The sequence below is a fragment of the Lupinus angustifolius genome, chromosome LG06 (genome assembly GCF_001865875.1).
Source record: "Lupinus angustifolius cultivar Tanjil chromosome LG06, LupAngTanjil_v1.0, whole genome shotgun sequence".
NCBI lineage: Eukaryota > Viridiplantae > Streptophyta > Magnoliopsida > Fabales > Fabaceae > Lupinus > Lupinus angustifolius.
In genome coordinates this window covers 1,253,604-1,268,124 of record NC_032014.1, presented here as the reverse complement: position 1 = coordinate 1,268,124, position 14,521 = coordinate 1,253,604, and the positions used below count along the sequence as shown (strand labels likewise).

The window sequence follows — 14,521 nt, the reverse complement described above, 5'->3', positions numbered from 1 at the left end:
ATATGCCAGATCGATCAGTCTAGTATTGAGCAACTAAAAAATAGAAAAAGTATTGAGTGCATGTAGTAGAGCTTGTAGTTAGAGATGGCAAAACAGGCGTTACCCGCGGGCGCGCCCGCATAGTCTGTATTTTTTGCAAGCAGGGCATAAATTTTTTGTCCATTTGCCTGTTTCACACACGACCGTGCTAGAGGAAAGGTGTGAAACTAGTTGGAAATGGGGCATGAAACTTCTTTGCCTTTATGCAAAATATAAATATGCTGAGTTTATTAAAGTGTGAAGTCTTACATTAAATATGGTGAGATAACTTAAAAAGTTTTTAGAAGTGAAAAAGATTCATAAAACCATTATCTTAAATTTTTCAATTAGTTTAAGACGTGATGTCTCATATATACCTTCTAAGTTTTTAGCTCATACTAAAGTAGGTTGATAATCAAAACACCAAACTAAAAAGTTTTTTTTAACAAAAAGATATACATGGCTATGACATATGCCAATAACAAATTAAAAAGAAATATTCATGCAAGAGATAAACCATGCATAAGCGATAAGCCAAATGTTATTGGAACAAACACACCGTAGCTTCGAAATCCTTCATCAGAAAATAAGCAACCTAGGATTTTTACTAAAGTCTGACCCTGTCTTATACTGACTCTGGAAAAGTAACTATCTATTTTGCAAGTTGAGCCACTTGAGTACTGGACAAAGAGTAATGTCAGTAACTTCACTCTTGTAATTTCAATAAACACAAATTATCAGCAGGTATGGTTATTGCATATTTATTTGATACTAACCCAGCAACATGTATCTAAAAAGAAAGTCCAACTTCTGAGTGAGAAATTTCTAACCACAAGGGGCAACAGATAACGTTCATTAATAATGGTGAGAGACAATAGCAGAAACATGAGGCAAGAATCAAGTGAGTGTTATATATAGTGAAACTACACTTTTGTCTTAAAATTGTTCTCATTAAAGTCCATTGCTTTGTAGAGATGCATCCAAAGCTGAAAGGTCGTTGTTGCTGCTTGAACAGGAGTTTACAGGTTCATATGGCAGCAATCTCACTATTCTAATGCTATCATATATAAATATAATACAGTAGCATATAATAAATGAATATCTATCTACTCCAATCTATAAGTGAAATATTAGCATAACAAAATTTCCTCCTACTCCAGCTTCAACATCTTTTTGAAAATGCACTATCCTGAGTTTTCATTAAAAAAGAATTGAGCTTATTCCTGCCAAAATGGTCGGCCATTTTGTAAGATTTGTTACATTGAGATCTATTCCACTTAAAGACGGAGTAAATATTGATTCCAATTTAAAAGGGGGCATGTTATCAAATAACATATTTTGTATAGGCTTAAGTGCTTATTAACTAATAATAAGTAACAGGAATGGAAAATTCAACTTAGAGTGACATAATGAAGGAGTATCTTCGCTTAAAACAAATCAAAGGCATGTCCTTTGGTCTTGATTCTCTTCTTCCACTTGATGTCAATTGTCCTCTGATCCGTATTTTTGTTCTAGAGAGAATAGGTAACAAATCACAATTTGTTTTGGCTTTTTGTCCTTTGGGATTTGGGAAGATATATTCGGCCAAAAGAGCCACCCTCACTAACACTTCTCCTATTTATAAAGACCAATCTTGGCACTTTCTCATACCATCCCTTAATTTAGAGTATAGACTCATCTTTCTTTCCCTAAAGCACTCATTATCATTTTGTCTCATATCATTTTTTGTGGATTAAAGCAAATCAAAATTTCATTTTTCTAGTAGTAATTTTCTTCTGCCATAGTTGTTGTACTAAAGAGAAGTTAAAGTTTTATCTTGAAATGGGATCATCATGGACACCAAGGCAAAACAAAGTATTTGAAGAGGCCCTTGCTATATATGATAGGGAAACACCTGAAAGGTGGCATAATGTTGCAAAAATGGTTGGAAAACCAGTGGAAGAGGTTAAAAGGCACTATGAGTTCCTTAAAGAAGATATCAAGCGAATTGAACGTGGTCTAATCCCTTTTCCTTATAAAGGTATTGCACACGTTACTGCTTTAATGTAAATTCTAACTATTCTCTCAACATAAATTCCTGGTTTTTTAAACTCGTTTTCATGATTTTGTTCCACATAATAACACAATTCCCTTAAGCACCGTTTTTATCAAGTCAAATACTCTAAAGATGAAGTTATGACGTTTATACATATATTTGATATGGATACTTATATGGTATCTTCAAATACATTAAGTATTTCATATTTTCTATAGAAAAAATAAAACTTTTTATCGAACATGTTTTAAGTACAACCTTGATTTGCCGAAAAACATTAGGTATATAGATGAAACTTCTTTTAAATTATACTAAAGATGTTTTTTTATTCATCACATTTTTATATATGAGAATAATTAGTATGATATATGGGTAGACATTGTATTTTGATTTGATCACAATTATCTTTTAATAAGTTCTTACCATAATGTTTATGTAATAATGATAAATGATTAATGCATCTTTTTAAATATTTTTGACTCTATATTAAAAATATAAGTTTTTTCGTCAAAACATATTGTGTTAACATATAGGTAGACAGTATCATATACTAAGTTTAGAAAAGTTTCTCATATCCCAAATCAGTATCATAATATCATATCGTATCATTTAAATCCCTGACTTAGTTTTTTGGAATAATTACAAAGGCAAGTAATGGAATATGTTTAGTTGTCCTGATTCTTTTGCCAAAAAGTTATCAGATTAAAATTTTGCGCTTTCATTTTCTTGTACCTATTTGCTCCATTCAACCAAAAATAAAAGAAGCACTAATTGCTCTCGGGTCCATAGAATAATATGAAAACGTATATATTGATAGCAACCCTCAATGTCATTTTTGATGAGGCATGAGATTAGATTAGTTAGTCTTTTTTTCATTTGTTTAAGAAGGAACTAACATTCATAAATAATAAAAGACCAACCAATCTAATTTGATGCCTTATCAATTTTTATGTGGTCCTTAGATTTCCCTGCTAAGACATCAATATCTTGTGCGAACTATTAGATTTTGCGAATTTTTGCAGATTTCATATGCCCTTAAATGGGTATCATATTTAGAAATTGTTACGCTTTTGTGCACTTCAGAATTTCTATGCATATATAACGTGAAAAAATTGTTACGCTTTTGTTCCGTGATACTTGTTCGGTACACCTACTACTTTTCAGAACGCTATGCTGACTTGAATATATTTATTTTGTTCATGCTTTGGCAGGGTCTTCATGATCAAGAGAATCAAAGACTTAAAGAATGAACATTACATCGTTTACGAATAAACAAATGTATCATTAACAGTCAATTAGTCATATAGGACTCTGTTGTCTTTGTGCAAAGTATAATTACATGTATTTCAAGTTTTGGTTGTCGAATAAATCATGTATGTAAGTAAAATACCACTGTTTAATTACTAATGTATTTCCAGGTTGTATTATAATTATGAAAAATTACGAGGGTGGTCCTTTTTAAGGTTTCTTGCCGTAATCCATTAATTGTTTCTTTTATTTTCTGAAGGATTACTAAGAGGTTTTTAACATCATCTTGCTCCTAAATTTTTACAAATCGACCCAAAAAATGTTACATGGCGAAAGATAATGTTGAGAAATAACATCCGAGACTTAAATAGTGAAACAAGATTATAAATCACAACCAATACATTTATTCTGCTTGGAAAAACGAGATCATGTAAATTTTAGTCTAAGAATCTATCTTGGAGAAAGCAATTGGTAATACATTTTCGACATCAACACATTTGTTATGTAATTTTGATATCAAGTGGCATACAAAGGACATGAAATGACTAAAACAAAAAAATAAAGAAGAAATATAATAATGATAATGTCCGTTAGCAATAAAGTGGTTCTTAGCTATGATTCATGTTCTCTGCTTCGAGTTCCGTTACTACTACCACTGAAGAAAGATTAATCTGGGTTTGAGGGGTGAGCAGGACTGGCTCTACTAGCTCATTTGGCACGGCTCGATCATGATTGAGTCCGAATAGGGTTCGGTTTGATCGGATCTAGTTTCAGGTTCCAAAAATAGACTCAGTGAATATTTTGTATCGGGTAGGGACCAAGCCTAACCCAACCTCCTGTCCCGTCCTAGAGTCACTCGCTCATCATATTTGTATGTGTTTCTACTCAAATGTATATAGAATGATGATACCCTTTTGGTCAAAAGTATCATTTATTCTTAGTTTTTCCATAATATATACATGATTAATAATACATCTATACATATATCAATTTATATATCAAACTACATATTCATAATAATAAATAATATTGATAAGTGTTTATCTAAAATGAGTATGCATTATATTTAATCGAGTCTAGAGTCGGGTTTAAATGCTGACCCAATCGCTATTTAGGGTCGGGTTAACTTCGGGTTTAGAGCCGAGTCCGCGTTCAAAAAAGTGATCTGACCAATATTTAGGGCTAGGTAAGGTCAAGGCTTAACCTGTCCCAACCCGGTCCATACTCACCCCTAGTTCGAGCTATTGCTTCTTCCTATTTGCTCTACTACTTCGTGGGTTTTAATTGAATGAAAGCATAAAAGAAGAAAGGTTAGTGTAAGTATGGGAATTTGAAAAACAAAAATGGGGTTTAAAAACTATCGACATAGTAGATAGGAACAATAGCCCATAAGCCCATAAGCCCATTAGCCAACAGGCCCAAAACGCCGCCAAGGAATCTGGGCCACTCTTCAAGTAGTGCATTTGTGTAAACGGCATCGTTTAACCGTTTGAATTGTTCTCCACGCAAGTGTAATAAGTGTGTAACAACACCTCTCTGTGAATTTTCTTCTTCATATATGATTATTTATCTTGTTACAGTTGTGCCAGTATCATCGAGAAATTATGTGCTGAACATAATAGATGAAAGAAGGCGTTGAAGGGTGGAAGTTCATAACAAACAACGTAATATCCAAGTCCGTCATAACAATTAGCCATGTCAAAAGGGAAAAGGTGAGAATAATTAATCTCAGTGCACTTTTTGTTGATAATATATACTTGAAAGAAGATTAAACATTGAAATTGGACGATCAAGTTCAATTGAATTAATTAAGAGCGCACAGATGAGAAACTGAGTAAAATCATAAGTTATAACTGATTTCAATTAATGCATATCTAAACTAATGAATAAAAATCGGTTACTTTTATTTTCTTATTTGTTTACAAACAACATGAACAACTCCTTAAAACATGATGAAGAGAGTATGAATTGGCTTACATTTGCCGCTTCTTCATTATTTGCTTGTTATTGTGCATCCAAACCTTGAACACTTGTTTTCTGAGACCAACTTGAGAACAAAACTGCTGCACTTCCTGCTCATCTTGTTTCTGAATTTTCCACTCCAGCTTCTCAGCAAACACCATCATTCTATCCTTTTGTTGCTGTGTGAACTTTGTCCTGAACCTCTTCTTTGACTGGAATGGTGGCTGCACTAATATCTGTCCTGTGCTATTAGACTGAAACATGTTGATATCTTCACTGAACGACTCTGCGGTGCCTCCACCACTTCCAAAGGCGACCATCCTAGGCGGAATCAGGCTTGTAAGTGTGGCAACACCGTGAGAAAATCTATGGTGTTGATGCTTAGAAAGGGATGGTGCGTGGAACTGAAGAGGATGATTATTATGATAAGGAGGAGGAGAAGGTATTATATTGTGAGTGTTGTTGTGCTTATTGGGGTGATAGGCGTAGTAATTAGAAGCATGTTGTAGAGGTTCCCCTTCAGCTTCTTTTCTGTGGAAATTGCGATGGCAATCACAAACAGCACACTTAAGAGATTCTGGGGCGCCTTCTCCACTTGGCATGAATTCTCCACATCCATCTACAACATGGTTTCCCATGCTGGCTGCGTGGTTCCTTAGACATTCTCGGTATCTGATGGACGCTGTCGTGTTAATAGTTATTTGTGGTGGGGTAATTGGGGTAATTGTTATGCTTGTTGTGACAATAGGAGATGAACTTATATCTGGGTCTACACTTGGTTTCTGTGATTGGTGAAGTTGGGTAGGTGCAAGAGGAGGATAAAGATGATGATGATGGGAGAGGTGTGAAATTTGAGGAGCAGGAGAAGGTTGATGATCACTTCTCTCACCTGAAGTTGGAGAAGACAGCTTGGAAGAAGAATCTCTTTTGTAACCTAAAGTGTTTGGCATCTCTATTTCCTTATCTTGCCCTCCCATTTTGCAGCAAATCCTTACTTTCATTATGAAGGTAGCTAAGATCTAAGTTAAATCTCAAACCCCTCACCCCGATAATAATAACTTGGTATAATCTCTCTAAACCATCATCATATTCGTGAATTTGTTTTCTTCCATTAACTATGGTTGTGGATCTTCCATTCACATGTTCAACCCTAATTCATTCCCATCTAATCCAAGGTATTATTACTAGCACACCCACAATTATGCTTTTCTTTGCCTATCCTGATATTGACATTTTAAGTGCTAATCCCCATCAACCTATTTTCTTTACTAATCAATCCTATTCTCAGAGACGTAATATAGTGGCACCTAGCACTAGAGACAGTAGTTTCTTGATAGGAAATATTAATAACTTCTTGGGTGAAGGGAGGGGAGAGAAAAATAAGGTTAAAAATAGTAGAAATTAAATTTATTAAAATGAGAGGGACTAACATTACCTAAACAAAATATTAAGACTCATCTCAGCAGCTAGATTAGAAAATAGTACAGTTGAGGGGTAATAACCTTAATCGCACCAACACAGGGAGATGAGAGAGGATATAAGGACAAAACCTGGTAACACATACATGTGTGATGTTAAGTAAGATGGAGGGCCTATAAGGTGTTGTTTCCTACCACTATCCAGGTCTATTAAAGCCATATAGGAAAGGAACAAGGACCTGCAGTGTGAGGATATGTCTGTTTTGCACTCACTCACAATGAGAGGTGACTACACTGCAATAGAACAACCGACAAGGCATGTTGTTTCTCTCTCAAATCCTACATCCCTGGTCCAGTTTTTAATTATTGCTCTTCTTAGCTAGCCACTCTCTCTGAAACCCTAGCCCAATAAACCTCCCTTCTTACGAATGTGTGTATTAAATTATCATACAAATTGAGGCAATAACAATGGATATTTAAGACATGCAAATCATTACTACCATAGTGTTAAATGAAGATATAATCACTTAACAAAGATAGGTTTTATAAGATCAAACTAAGATAATTAACCACTAGAAAACAAAAGAGAGTATAACAAAGGAAGGTCTCCTTTCTTTCTTTATCTAAGGATGTGAGGAAATTAAAGGGAGTGAGTGCTCGCTGGGCCACTACATAGAACTTGTCATCATATCATATGTGAGAATCTTTCTCTCTCTCTCTCTCTCTCTCTCTCTCTCTCTAGTCGAGGATGTTTGTGTCGTGTTAGTGACTTTGTGCGCCTGCTACTGCAAAGTCTGCAACCCACTCTTTCCTTGAACCGACGACTTTACTTTCACAATGCAATTGGTGTTATTTGCTCCCCTTGTTAGAATCTTCTTCCACATCTCTATTTCACGCATTAATTTGAGCTTATTCTGTTTAGTTTTACTCTCTAGGTCAGAGTCACAAAACAGGCAACTATATCACAGGTAACCGAAGACTTTACGTTGGCCACTATCAAAGGAGAATGCGTAACTAGGCCACTATAGCATTTGAGTTAGTCTTCACTGAATCCATGCTTTTATTTCTTATGGATAGCCCTTTCCTTTTATTCTTTTCAGTTGACTCAAGCTGTAACACCAACTTCTAGTGCATTTATCAAGGATCTTGTATTATCTTAGCTTGTAACAAGATTAATCATTGATCTTCTTTTTATATTGGGTGGACAACCCTTATACTCTTATAATATAATTTTGTTTATAAAAATTAATGATTCATTGTTAGTTTTCATAAATGGGTTACGAAGTGGCAAGAGAGTTGAAAAGTATTAAAAAATGTAATGAAACTAAGTAGCTATCTTTTAAAATATTAAATATTTGATTATATCTTTTAAAAAATTGAGTTGTCATTATTTTAAGTTAGAATGATTTTTAGACTTGTTTATTAAAATGATATAATATTTTCATGAAACCAATACTCTAACTCACGAGCCCCAAAAATCATGGGCATCCTAATAACAATTACCACAACAATTAGGATGGCAAAATTAACTCTCAGCCACAATCATGTCTAAAGTAGGGTTTAGGTCTTAGAATATGTGCCCACAAGTAAATGGGTTGAATTTTTAAGTCCTGCAATTTGAAGGGATATGATTGTATATGCTAGGCATCCATACCCAAATAGGCCACTGCGATTGGAATAGGCCCAGGCCCTTTAGATAAAACTACATTTAGTTGAATATTTTAATTTTTTTGATACTTTATTATGTTTAATTTTATAGATAACGAACTGAGCATGTCTTGGAAAATATAATTTGTTTTCGAAAAATATAACCAATTCTTTTGATTTTGTTAACAGATATGTTAGATCATGTATAATTTTGATACCTATTAGTTACAGTAGAGGTACTATTGTACTAAAGATATATTACTACTGTGTCCCGGTGATCATGTTAGGTGAAAAAAGTTGTGTGTTCGCAGCCCCGTGTTACATTAACTTCATTGAACGATTAGATTGGATGCAGTACTCACAATTAACAAGACATTTGAATTTTTCTGGTCCGAAACCGCACGGTGTCTCAGAAGAACAGTGATCCAACATTGGCATTGAACCATCAGAGCTGATTCAAACGAACTATATACACATATGTCTCACTCTCTCATATACTATAACTGTAACTCTGTGTATGAATGTCTGTGCAATAGATTTGCGAACACTGAAAAGAACTTAAGAACAAAAAGAAAATTGCAGATTTGCTATCAAGCATTAAAATAATGCCGTTAGATCAAAGGGTCCAAATGAGATTAAAACACGGTCAATATAAACAATTAAAACTAAGAAGGAAAGTGAAATGACAAAAAAGTAGGTTAATATAACTGAATGAGAAAGTAAAAGAAAGAAGTCCAAAGAAAAAAGCAGACTAAAGAATCCTATTATAGACTTGTCCCATTCTCACTTCATCGATCTTAGGCAAGACAACAAGATGAAGAAAATGAAACAAACAAAACGAAAAAGGGTATAATTTATAAAGTAAAAATAAAAGAGAGAGAAAAACATCATCTCAACGAGATCACATAACCATCGCAATCAGAAACAACTTCCAACATAACATCCTCATCATCATCGTACAACGTTGACGTATAACTGCTTGATCTTGATAGTCCACATAGCTAACTACTTTTATCGCATAAGGCATAATATTATAATGAACCTAATTATTGATCCATGTTCTTCATCCTGTAAAATCGTGAACGAAGCTTGTTGTGTCTGTGACATTGAATCTCCAAGAGAGGAACGGAATGCCGTTCTCGGAATCTCGATTTGCATCATCCATGAACCGGAACTCGTTCCCCATTGCAGGCGAGAGGCACTGCATCTTCTGGCTCTGCGATTGGGAATACCATGAGTTGTTATGGTGACTGTACCTCTGCGCCGAATCCACTACACCGCATGACGCTGCTGTGGGCGTGGCTGCAGCAGCATTTGCTCTTCTCTCTTCTTTCTTGAATCTGATCCCACACGCATTACAAAGTGACTGCATTTCAAATCATATACGTTATCATAATTGGGAAATGTAGGAACTAGGAAGTAATCTTCAACCATTTGGCCTAAGAATATTGAAACGAACTTATAATGGATTATTATCCGATATAATTACATTGAAACATATGTCATATTAATATAATCATAAGTAACAACATTGGAAATATAATTAAAGTAAGAAACAATTAATGATTACTAAAAAACTAGTAACAATAACATAGATTTTTCCATGATTATTACTATTTCTCATTCTCATTTCCCATAATGGAGTATGGATAGTAGATTATACGTTACATATGTACAAATAACATTATTTTTTGAATTTATTTCCAATGATTTCTTGAGAAAAATATTACTCTATTTTACCATTAACTCTTATAGTTATCAAAATTTTAATGCAGTAGGCTTAACCATTCGTTTTTATAACCATTATATACCTTTGGGCCTTGAGGTCCATTCCTCCAAAGGGGTGTTGAAGTGGTGTCACAATTGGCGCAGCGACGAGGAAGGATAGAGTCATTGGTATTGTTACTATTGCTGCCTCTGCTGCTAGCCTTGGTTTGTGACTTAGTGCTGTATTTGGGTTGTAACAAATTCCAGCAAAAGTTCGAAATAGATCGACGTTCATGGCGGCTTCGCTTCTCTTCATCTTCCACGGAACGTGTGGAAGGGGTTCCAAGTGAAAGGGTGCAATCCACGCTAGATGAAGAGGGAGTAGTAGTGTACGAATACATTTCAGGTTCATGATGATCATATTCATAGGGTTTGTGGTTTGGCATTGAGAATAACGTAGAGTATGGAGTGGTTTGGCTATGGAACATACCACATGTGCAGTGTCCCATTACGTGGCTCTGATGATCGTCACTGCAAGAATGATGCATCACTACCTTCTTGTTCTAATTGAAGAGAGAGCAAAATAGATATATAGAGAAAGAAGGGTGATGAAGAGTAATAGAGGAAGAGATGAATAAGAAGTAATAATAAAATGTTTGAAATGTAATGTTAGAGGGTAGAGAATGTTGTATGATAGATTTGGTAAGTAAATAAAAAAAGAGCGAGATACCAAGGATATAAGAAAGTGTTTGAGTTTCTGAGTAGAAGTGTTGAAGAGTTTGTGTGAGAAGAAGGCTTGTGGAGTTTCAATTTATAGGAGTGGGGACAAAAATAGAGTGAAAGAGAGGGTCAAATTGGTAATTGGGGTAGTCAAAAGAGGGTACATGACTAACGGGAACAGTCTTCCATGGATCTGGCTTCTCCGATCACGAGGTTTTATTACTGTCTCTCTCCCTATCCGTATCTCTGCCTCTCCCACTCCTTTTGCAACTTATTTTCCCAATTATTCTTTCGTTCCCCCACAAATTATATCACCGTGTATATCATTAGCTGTAATTAGTTAAAAAAATAGTTAATTATTAATTTTTAAATTAAATATATTTTTTTAACCAATCACATGTTAATAGTATATGTAATTGTACTACTCCACACTCTAATCCCTCTGGGATGCTTAACACTATTAACCATTATTTATTTATCTCAGTAATGCTTACAGAAAAAACTCACCATCCTTAAAAAAAAAAAAGTGTGTAAAAATACAAAATATTCCTTAAAATATTAAATGTAAGTTAAATTGATGATTTTAATATTTTTATGACCATTGATATAGACTATTTTGATTTACTTTTGCTATTATTGACTAATATTTAGAATTTTAATTTATTGATAATCAAATTGTTTCCCTAAAAAATATTAAGGAACATGTTTGTATTCATTCTAATATTTACAAGGTAATCTGTTTTATTTCTATATTTATTTTGAAAAAATTCTTAACTATATGCTTTTTTTAGTGGACAGTAAGCATATTCTTAGAATCATTCCAAAAAATGCTTATGATCACACATTATTATTATTTTTAATCGTGACATTATGATATCCCACTTGCATTTGCTATTAGTTTAATAGGTAGAAAGCTAAAAAAATTTATTAATGACATCTTGAATTGTTTATCCAGAATCCATATTTAATAGTCACATTTATTTTTTTTTTATAATATTTTAATCGGTGGAGGGGTGTAAAGAAATAACTAGTTTCACGATAACCTTGATGATGTTTTACTATTTTAAATATTGTAGCAAGTTTTATAAGCGTAACTCATATTAGTGCCACTTATATGTTATTTTCAAAGGTTGAAGATCTATCAAAAACTAGACTATTCCAATTTCCAATCCATCTCCCCTTTTCTTTCTATTAGTAATTTCTTGCTGTGGGACTTACCTGTATAAGAATTCGCAAGTGGAGATGTCCATTTAAATATATTTCTAATTATACACGTGTGTTATGAATGAGTCATTTATCCTGAAAATGAATAATTTTTTATCATTAAATTAGGAAATATACTTAATTATATAAAATTAGAAAAAATGTATTGTAATAATTTTATACACTATTATTCTATTATTCATTATTATTTGGTAAAATTTGATTGTATATAGATATAATTTTTGTGTGAATTACTCGCTCTCTTAGTTGTTATTGGCCGTCAAAAGTGTTGCAATAACAATGACCAGTTTTTGGAGCTGAGGTTCCACTAACTGTGGCTTTCCGTACCATGGGAAACAAAGCCAAACTTGTGATCATAGTAACCTCATGCACCCAATCTAAACCTCATCATAGCATAGCTTTTTAGGAGCAGGTTGCTTATGCTAAAACAGTATTTTTGTAGTTGTAGTAGAAGAGAAGATCCTGTATTTCATTGGATTTTGGATCACAATAGGATAAAGTTAAAGGACAGAGATAAAGGGTATCGCAAATGAGATACTCTGCGATCATTAATGGCTCGTTGTGTTTGTCTAAACTACTAGATTGAGGATTATTTGGTCAAACATGGAAAGAATATCATAAAGAAAAGAAAAGAAAGTGTGGCAAAATCTAAAATCAAATAAAGATAAATATTCATTCATAAAGAAATCATTTTCTTCTTTTGTTTTGATTCATAAATTTTTACACCATGAATTAATTCAAAAGTTATTTATTTACATTTTTCAAGAGCATGATATTTGCATTTTAGTAAAATTACTATAAAAGAACGAGCAAAATAATGATTTTTAAATATATGTACTAATATAATACCTTAAACTAGAAGAGGTATAATGAATATAGAAAGTAGTCTAGTCTGTCTCCATACTTAAACAATCATAAACATAACATATCATTTAGAAGATATGTTACCTATTATTGTAACTTTAATTTTGAAAATATTTTTTTTATCAAGAAAATAGACTAAGGAAATACTAAGTTCTCTGATTTGCAAGTAATTCTAATATTCTCCTTTCTCAATTAATTACATATGGTGACACACGATGAAATGAAACATAAATGTAAGACATGTATAGGTTTTTTCTTTTACAATTACCAATAAGCAACCTAATATTTAGTATCAAATGAACTAATATTCTAAATTATATTATTGAACACACAAAGGATATAGTGAGCCCCTTTCATTTCACCGATGCTCATTTTTTGTAATATAATGAAATTGATTCTACCATATTTTGTTTTTGGGTATAGAAGATATATACATTCAGAATGAGAAATATAAAAGGAAAAAAATGTGAGATACGGAAACAACTTTCAAGTTTGGAAAATGATATATTCTTATATTAAATCTTCTTTTATCATACTTATAAGAAATTGATATATATTACAAGAGAATAAAATATCTCTTCATATGAATAGATAATCTACCTTCTTAAATTCACTCATTATTGGACACTTGTCGTTTTCTTTTCTTTTCTATTATATTTTAAAATAAAAATTTTTAGAAAAATGAAAATAAGACACATGTCAAATGATAGATAAATTTAAGGAGATAAATTATCTTTATCTTTTAGTATAAGAATATACATTATTCTCATATTACAAAGTAATACTACATTTTTTAATAACTGTTTATAAATGATATATGTCAAGTTCTTATAAATAGGGTGATTTAGTGAAAAGATTTACTAGAAGAATAAAAGATTTAGACACTTTTACTATAGGAGATTTTACACTCTTACTGTATTGTCTATAATTCATATTTAATTATCATTGACTTTAAAATAAAAAATTTGTAATTTTAATGTATACATATTATACTCATATTATCTATACTTCTATACTATATATAAGGCAAAACATGGTGTAACTTTCACCATCATGTAATTTCTATTTCCTATTTTGCACTTCACATTATTTAATTTTTACAAAAAGACCATATAATTATAAATAAACATCACCAACACATTAATTAACTATATCTTTCACATTAAATTGAACATTATTATAAATACATAAAAATTATAACAAATACATTCTAATTCTAAAAAGAAAATATATAAAAATTAAATACGTAATACCATGTAATATTGACCGGCAGGCACGAAGTGCCTATACACACTAGTACTCATAATAAATAAGTATAAAAAATGTGTAGGAATCATACCATAATAGAAGGAGTACACAGTATATACGGCACAGTTTGAGAAGGGAAACAAAACCAATAAAGAGAGCGACCTACATCATCATAACCAAGGTCATCTGGAATATAGATGGAAAGATTCAAAAACATGGATGGATAGTAAGAATCACAATTCCACAAACGGGACGACCACCTCTTTCCAAAAGATTCTCTATATATATTCTCTTTGTAAACTACGATTACCCCAAGACTCGCTAAAGTGATCGTACTATTCGAGCATTTTTTTCATGCTTTTCTTGGGGGTAGGGAGAAAATTACAATCAATCATTTACTAATACAATTACTAACACACATTTTCTCTAA

The 14,521-nt window shown here is 32.6% G+C and overlaps 2 protein-coding genes across 2 annotated transcripts; both read right to left on the bottom strand.

Moving 5' to 3' along the window:
• Positions 5,275–7,117, bottom strand: LOC109350854 (zinc-finger homeodomain protein 6-like). Its single transcript, XM_019592164.1, has one exon. The coding sequence runs from the start codon at positions 6,262–6,264 to the stop codon at positions 5,275–5,277; it is 990 nt and encodes a 329-aa protein (XP_019447709.1). The 5' UTR covers positions 6,265–7,117.
• Positions 9,221–10,892, bottom strand: LOC109349199 (GATA transcription factor 18-like). The gene is made up of 2 exons (XM_019589917.1): positions 10,140–10,892; positions 9,221–9,694 (listed from the first exon to the last, which is right to left on the bottom strand). The coding sequence occupies exons 1-2, from the start codon at positions 10,581–10,583 to the stop codon at positions 9,392–9,394; spliced, it is 747 nt and encodes a 248-aa protein (XP_019445462.1). The 5' UTR covers positions 10,584–10,892; the 3' UTR covers positions 9,221–9,391.

What these genes read in the sequence shown, in the direction of transcription:
- LOC109350854 (XM_019592164.1), bottom strand. Translation starts at nt 6,264, where the DNA reads ATGAAAGTAAGGATTTGCTGCAAAATGGGAGGGCAAGATAAGGAAATA.
- LOC109349199 (XM_019589917.1), bottom strand. Translation starts at nt 10,583, where the DNA reads ATGCATCATTCTTGCAGTGACGATCATCAGAGCCACGTAATGGGACAC. An exon ending in ATGGACCTCAAGGCCCAAAG is followed by an intron (nt 9,695 to 10,139) that starts GTATATAATGGT and finishes TTTGAAATGCAG; the next exon opens with TCACTTTGTAATGCGTGTGG.